This window comes from Gracilinanus agilis, chromosome 1 (assembly GCF_016433145.1).
Source record: "Gracilinanus agilis isolate LMUSP501 chromosome 1, AgileGrace, whole genome shotgun sequence".
Taxonomy (NCBI): Eukaryota; Metazoa; Chordata; class Mammalia; order Didelphimorphia; family Didelphidae; genus Gracilinanus; species Gracilinanus agilis.
The window spans coordinates 271,814,805-271,822,683 of record NC_058130.1 but is presented as its reverse complement, the minus strand read 5'-3'; the positions used below and the strand labels follow the sequence as shown (position 1 = coordinate 271,822,683).

Here is a 7,879-nt window from a genome sequence, read left to right as displayed (position 1 = left end):
CTTAACTTCTGTATATTGGCTCCTTGGTGGAAGAGTGGTAAGGGTGGGCAATGGGGGTCAAGTGACTTGCCCAGGGTCACACAGCTGGGAAGTGTCTGAGGCCGGATTTGAACCTAGGACTTCCCGTCTCTAGGCCTGACTCTCAATCCACTGAGCTACCCAGCTGCCCCCTCTCAGACACTTCTTAGCAACGTGACCCTGGGCAAATCATTTAACCTCCCATTGCCTAGCCCTTCCTGCTTTTCTGCGTTGGAACCAATATATAGTATAGAATCTAAGATGGGTTTAAAAAAAAAATAAAAAGATTCTGGGAAGATGGTGGCTTAGACGGAGCAAATCTTAAAATCTCTGCACTCTTTCCACACCAAGATAGAAAACAAAGCACTTCAAGAAGAAAGGACCAAATCTAACAACAGGACAGAGCAGGAGGATCCTACTGCTGGATAGCTCAAAAGGCACGCCAAGAATTCGTGAACTGTTGGGTCTGAGGGTATAGAAGGGGAATCCCAGGACCCCTCCTCCATGGGCTTTGCGGAATCTCCAGCAGCCCCTGAAATATCCAGGTGGGTGGGTGCACCAGCCTGGAGAGAGGGCCTTGCTGGCGCTGGACTGGGGGAGTTGAACACAGGAACCCGGGAGGTGGCTAGAGGAGAAAGCCAAAGAAACATAGCAAAAACACTCAGAAGATGGCGGCTTAGATGGAGCAAAACTTCAGACCTACTTGCTTTATAACACCAAGATAGAGAATAGAGCTCTTCAAGAGGAAAGAAAACCAGGTCTAATAGCAGGACAGAGCAGGGGCACCCTACTACTGGACAGCTCAGCACAAAAAAAAAACCCACCCCATCCTGTCATTCCAAACTCCTCTCCCCCCTTCTCTCTCTCTCTCTCTCAAAAATCCTACAGAATCAACTAAAAAGCTGGTAGAATCAACAACTTTAGCAAAGTTGCAGGATACAAAATAAATGCACATAAATCATCAGCATTTCTATATATTTCCAGCACATCGCAGCAGCAAGAGTTAGAAAGAAAAACACCATTTAAAATCACCCTAGACGATATAAAATACTTAGGAATCTATCTACCAAAACAAACACAGGAATTATATGAACACAACTACAAAACACTTTCCAAACAATTAAAACTAGATCTAAACAACTGGAAAAACATTGATTGCTCATGGGTAGGACGAGCTAACATAATAAAAATGACCATTCTACCCAATTAATTTACCTATTTAGCGCCATACCTATCAAGCTACCAAAAAACTTCTTTACTGAATTAGAAAAAACTATAACAAATTTCATTTGGAATAACAAAAGATCAAGAATATCAAGGAAAATAATGGAAAAAAAAAAACGTGAAGGAAGGTGGCCTAGCAATACCAGATATTAAACTATACTATAAAGCAGTGGTCATCAAAACAGTATGTTACTGGCTAAGAGACAGAAGGGAGGATCAGTGGAATAGACTTGGGGTAAGTGATGTCAGCAAGACAGTCTATGATAAACCCAAAGTGCCCAACTTTTGAGACAAAAATCCACTATTTGACAAAAACTGCTGAGAAAATTGGAAAACAATATGGGAGAGATTAGGTCTAGATCAACATCTCACACCCTACACCAAGATAAATTCAGAATGGGTGAATGACTTGAATATAAAGGAAACTATAAGTAAATTAGGCGAGCACAGAATAGCATACTTGTCAGATCTCTGGGAAAGGAAAGAATTTAAAACCAAGAAAGTTAGAAAAAATTACAAAATGTAAAATAATTTTGATTACATTAAATTAAAAAGTTTTTGTGCAAACAAAAACAATGCAACCAAAATCAGAAGGGAAACAACAAACTGGGAAAAAATCTTTATAACAAAAAACTCTGACAAAGGTCTAATTACTCAAATATACAAGGAGCTAAATGAGTTGTACANAAAACTCTGACAAAGGTCTAATTACTCAAATATACAAGGAGCTAAATGAGTTGTACAAAAAAATCAAGCCATCCCCCAATTGATAAATGGGCAAGGGACATGAATAGGCAATTTTCAGATAAAGAAATCAAAACTATCAGAAGCACATGAGAAAGTGTTCTAAATCTTTAATAATTAGAGAAATGCAAATCAAAACAACTCTTGAGGTATCACCTCACACCTAGCAGATTGGCTAAAATGACAGCAAGGAAGAGTAATGAATGCTGGAGGGGATATGGCAAAATTGGGACACTATTGGAGTTGTGAATTGATTCAACCATTCTGGATAGTAATTTGGAACTATGCCCCCAAAGCACTAAAAGATTGCCTGCCCTTTGATCCAGCCATACCACTGCTGGGTTTGTACCCCAAAGGGAAAAGACATGTACAAAAATATTTATAGCTGAACTCTTTGTGGTAGCAAAAAACTGGAAAACGAGGGTATGCCCTTTAATTGGGGAATGGCTGAACAAATTGTGGTATATGCTGGTGATGGAATACTATTGTACTCAAAGGAATAATAAACTGGAGGAATTCCATGTGAACTGGAACAACCTCCAGGAATTGATGCAGAGTGAAAAGAGCAGAGCCAGAAGAACATTGCACACAGAGATGGATACACTGTGGTAAAATCGAATGTAATGGACTTCTGTACTAGCAGCAATGCAATGACCCAGGACAATTCTGAGGGATTTATGGAAAAGAACGCTACCCACATTCAGAGAAAGAACTACAGGAGTGGAAACACAGAAGAAAAACAACTGCTTGAACACATGGGTTGATGTGGACATGATTTGGGGAGTAAACTAAACCACCACCCTAGTACAACTATCAATAATATAGAAATAGGTCTTGATCGATGACGCATGAAGAAACCAGTGGAAATGTGTGTTGGCTACTGGGGTGTGGGATTTAGAGTAAGAACATGAATCATGTAACCATGGAAACATTTTTTCTATAAGAAATAAATAAAAAGAATTTCAACATATAGATCAATACCAATTTACATGGGTAGATTTACTATATCCTGAGGTATAAATAAACTTAAAGAGATATTTAAAGTTAGCAAAGTTCTCAATTAAATATCATAATCTATATCCTGGTTTTTTATTTTTCTTTTCTTTTGATGCCATAGGTTGAAATTAAAGTTTAAGCGAGGAAGTGTCCCTCCCACCATGCCTCTAGAGTTTGTTGGCTGCATCGGGGGTTGTGATGAGACCCTGATGCAGATCCTGGACCTGAGATATTCCAACGGCCCCTCCAGAGCTCCACAGCCTATGGGCCGGCCCACCAACCATTTACAGAACAACCAGTCACTGAACAGGATGGGCAATACCCAGGGCAGTTACTCCATTTCTCCCCCGGAAAGACAAACTGGTCCCCCTAATCTCTCAGCCAGGACACTTGTGCCCCAAGCAGCCGCCAGTGAGAATCACAACACTGTGATGTGTAACTGTGGCCAAGAGGCCTTGCTGCTCACTGTCCGCAAGGAAGGGCCCAATCAGGGCAGGCTCTTCTACAAGTGCAACACGGGCAGTTGCAACTTCTTCCTGTGGGCTGACATTCAGCAAAGATCAGAAACAGCTCCTTCTTCAAGAGCAACGACTCCCAGTCATTTCCAGAGGAATGCCACAAATCCAGGAGGAAGGCAAGAAGGGTTTGGAAACCAGGGCAGCAGCAGCAGCGGTGCCACATGCATGTGCAACCAACCTGCCATCACACGGACGGTGCAGAAAGAGGGGCCCAACAAGGGACGGCAATTCCACACATGCTCCAAACCCCGGGAGCATCAGTGTGGCTTCTTTCAGTGGGCTGATGAAAACATGGCACCAGGTGAGGCAAGTCCCAGGGTTCTACTTAAAATTTGGCTGCTATCTTTAAGGTCACTTTCCTTTCTTATGTATATTCCTACCTCTTCACCTACTCCACAAGCCAAATAAAAATACAAAGAAAAAAAAAAAAACCAGGTCTGGAAAACCCATAGCATCAGTCTGACCAGACTTCTTGCATTGGATCAGCTTCATCTTTTTTGTCTTTCCATTCACAATGTTTCATACTGAACTAGGTTAGAAATTGAGTATTCAATATGGCATTTATAAAAACAGCATTTCTAAATGTTTATGTTGTATCTGGGCAGTTGGACAAAAGTTCTATAAGTGATGATTTGGTTCTAGAACAGTTTATTTGTATTGTCAAGGATATTTTCAGATCTATATTTGTAATATGGAGATGTTTTTAAAATCAGGTAAGAAATGTGAAAACACTTTAAAAAGTGGAAAATCATGTGTGTGTGTGTGTGTATATGTATATAATTATTGCTATTATTAATTGGACTTTTTATACCCATAAGGCATCTCAGCACCTGAAATGATATACAACTGCCTGTTTTCAGTTGTGACTTCATTTGGGCTTTTCTTAATCAAGAAACTGGACTAGTTTACCATTTCCTTCTCCAGCTTATTTTTTAGATGAGGAAACTGAGGCAGATAGGGTCAAGTGTTTTGCCCAGGGTCACACACACTACTAAGTGTTTGAGGCTAGATGAGTCTTCCTGACTCCAGGCCCAACATTTTATTTACTGTACCACCTGGCTGCCCAACTGCCAGCATGCCTGGCATTTAATTGTAATTCCTTACACTAGGAAAGAAAACAAGAAATGTCAGAGGCACATAAACTCATTTTTATATTACATTTTGTGAGGGATAGTCTCATTTTTTTATATGCTTAGTTTTCAAAGAAGGACATCCTTACTCCATGGAAGAGAAGTGCTTCTCAAGACTTCTGAAATGATAACTTACATTTGTGTCCCACTTTATGGTTGGCAGTGCAGTTTCTTACATTTTATCTCATTTGGACCCCTTCTCCAAAGTAGGATTTCCAAATTTCTCCCATTCTGTGGAGGGCATCACCCCCAGATTCATAACTTTCAGGCACCCTTGATTCTTCCCTCTCTTTCATCCCCCTCATATCCAGTCAGTTTGCCAAGTCTTATTGATGCCAGCCCTCCTCATCTCAAATATCCATCCCCTTCTCCCCATTTACATAGCTTGCTACTACCTTATGTCAAGTTTGGGCCTTATTACCTTTTGCCAAGACTTCCTGGTAACGTGGTCTTGGGCACCGAGTCGGACCAGGTCATTTTCCTACTCAGAAATGCCCAGAGGGCCCCTTTTGACCAAATACAAATGCATCGTGGCTTTTTAGGCCCTCCATAGTCTGGCTCTAACCTCCTTGCCCCTCACTCCCTCTTTCACATATGCTGTCTTCTGACTGGACAGAATGACCAGCTAAGCTATTCCCTGCACTTGTTGCTCTGGTTGCTCCCCTTCTGTTCCCTGAGATTGTCCCCCAAGCCTGAAACAGATGCACTCCCTCCTCTCTGCCTTTCAGAAATCATCAAAACTCCCCAGTGTTACCTCTTCCATGAAACCTTCCTTAATTAGAGGCTCAGTTGGTGACCTTCTCTCCCTTCCGATGGCTTTGTAGCCACATCTTTGTACATGTGGTAATATTTACCCTTTAAAGTTAAATTTCCTGGGACTGGAGATTGTTCGTTTTTGTCTTGCCTTTTTATCCCTAGCACCCAGCATGGTGACTTACACATATACACTTGTCAATGCAAACAACGTTATAGGCAAGGCAAAATGTTATACTAGTTTTCTTCATGAGAAACTGAGGCTCAGAGATTTTTAAGTAACTTGCTCAAGGTTACTAAGTGGTCATTGGAGCCAGGACATGCACTCAGGTCTGGCCCTGTGGCCAGTACTGCAACTATGCCACCGCCGCCACACTGCCTCACAAATAATTGTACTAAAACTTGGTAGATGCCAAGAATCTCACTTAAAAGAATTTCAGTGCTTTTTTTTTTAACTCTTCTTTTTTGTCCTAGTAACAACACTGAGATAATAGGGCAAGGGCTAGGCAGACTTGCCCGGGGTCACACTGCTAGGAAATACCTGAGGTCAGATTTGAACCTGGGTCCTCCTGGCTCCAGGCCTGGCACTATATCCATTGAGCCTAGCTGCCCTGAGTTTTACTACATTTTAGATATGATCTGGGAGAAATACAATAGAGAGGATATGTCAGTAAAGAGACTTGTTGACAGAGGCAGCTGGGTAGCTCACTGGATTGAGAGCCAGGCCTAGAGACAGGAGGTCCTGGGTTCAAATAAGATTTCAGCCACTTCCTAGCTGTGTGACCCTGGGCAAGTCACTTGACCCCCATTGCCTACCCTTACCACTCTTCTGCCTTGGAACCAATACACAGTATTGATTCCAAGATGGAAGGTAAGGGTTTAAAAAAGAGAGAGAGAGAGAGACTGTTGATATACTGAATCTCTTAACAGCTTTGTCAGGTGTCCTCCCTGAATCTAGGTTTTCTCTTCTATAAAATGAAACTCCTTCCCTGTGGCCCTGGGATAGTGCAGGGAATTATGGCCTGTAAATACTTGAAGGTCTTTGTATTCAGAATTATACTTTTATATCTCATTACCACTGTGGAATCTAAAAAACCCTTCATTGCTGCCTGTAAACATTGTTGCTTATAAAAAACAAAACAAAACATACTTATCCTTGATGTTGTTGGATAGAGATTGGTCAGAAAAAAAAGTGGTCAAGATACCGATCTCACTTGACTATTTCAACCTTTCTCGCTTATTATCCGGACAGCTCAGCTTGCTTATTACTGTCTTTATTTGTTTCTTCCCTCAGGAACTTCTGGAGCGGTTTGGTTTGGGGGGAGAGGTCAGGTCCAAGAGTCAGAAGCCAGAAGCAAAAGACCTAGAAATAACTCAAACACTGAGCCCACCACAAAGAAAATACGGAAATGTGGCCTCTGCCACCAGCCTGGACACAATCGCACCTCCTGCCCTCAGAGCAGATGACTGGACTGAGGCAAAGGAAGGGCGAAACAGCAACTTGTTACATTCTCTGGCTGTCTTACTGCTTCTGCCGAGGGAAATTAAAGAGTTGTTTAAAAAGCAGCAGCAAGATGCCCCCCAAGGAACTGTGGTTTGCAGGACCCCAGAATAGGCCTGGGATGCACCAGATTAACCAGCCTGCTGTCTGATAAAAGAAGGACCCCAGAGCCATTTAGGGCATGCTGTGCAGAAGCAGAGAAGGCAACGCCTACCCAGATAGTCCTGCCTACAGCCATTACCCTGCAAAATGAACAATTCACTGAAGGCGGTCTCTACAGTAGCTGAGAAAATCCATTCCTGAACTGCAGAGAAGGTGGTTAACAGGCAAAGGGATGTTGGAATGCAAAGCACCGGAGCCTCGAGGTTCTTGGCTTACATATACACGTCTCCCTGAGAAGCCAGCCACGGGTGAGAAATGCTCAGGATAAAATTGAGTCAGTGCCGTGAGTTCTGGGCCTGCCTGGACCTCCAGAGTGCTCATGGATGAACCTTTTCTTTTCTTTGAGTTCCTACAGATTATCCTTCCAAATAATAAGTTATAGGAAATGCGTTGAGAAAGTGGAGTTTGGTTTAAAAAGCTGCTGCTTGTTCTGAAATTTTATCATTGGAAGAATTTGTATTTTTCTAGTCCAGTCTAGCTGTGGGGACCCAACGTGTGCCTTAATAAAAGGAAATTCCACCTCTTAACCCCTGCACAGCACGGCTGCTTGTGTCTCATTGTTGGGTAAATGTGTTTAGCTATTTTGGTTGCAAACCAAGCTCTGATTCTTGAGATACAGCCTCTCCTGACATCCATGCCTGATTTGCTGGTACTACATCTGACCGCTCCCCAGCCCAGCTTATAGACTGGCTGGGGCTCCTAGTTCCTAGCTCAGCTTTCCAGGCAGGCTTTGGAATTATCTTCCAACTCACATACTCCCTTTTAGTAGGGGTCTGTTAAAAATCACTGCAGTGAAAAATTTTCTGACAGATTTCCAAGCCCCTGCTGGGAAT

The 7,879-nt window shown here is 42.3% G+C and overlaps 1 protein-coding gene across 2 annotated transcripts in view; it reads left to right on the top strand.

The window, feature by feature from the left end:
• TOP3A (DNA topoisomerase III alpha) overlaps positions 1 to 7,581 on the top strand; it is a 47,785-nt gene extending 40,204 nt beyond the window's left edge. For both annotated transcript variants that reach the window (XM_044661786.1, XM_044661778.1), the window contains 2 exons: positions 3,104 to 3,801; positions 6,678 to 7,581. In XM_044661786.1, the coding sequence (XP_044517721.1) occupies positions 3,104 to 3,801; positions 6,678 to 6,850 (871 nt within the window). In that variant the 3' untranslated portion in view covers positions 6,851 to 7,581. The remainder of the gene's footprint in view (positions 1 to 3,103; positions 3,802 to 6,677) is intronic.
• The last annotated feature ends 298 nt before the right edge of the window (positions 7,582 to 7,879 follow it).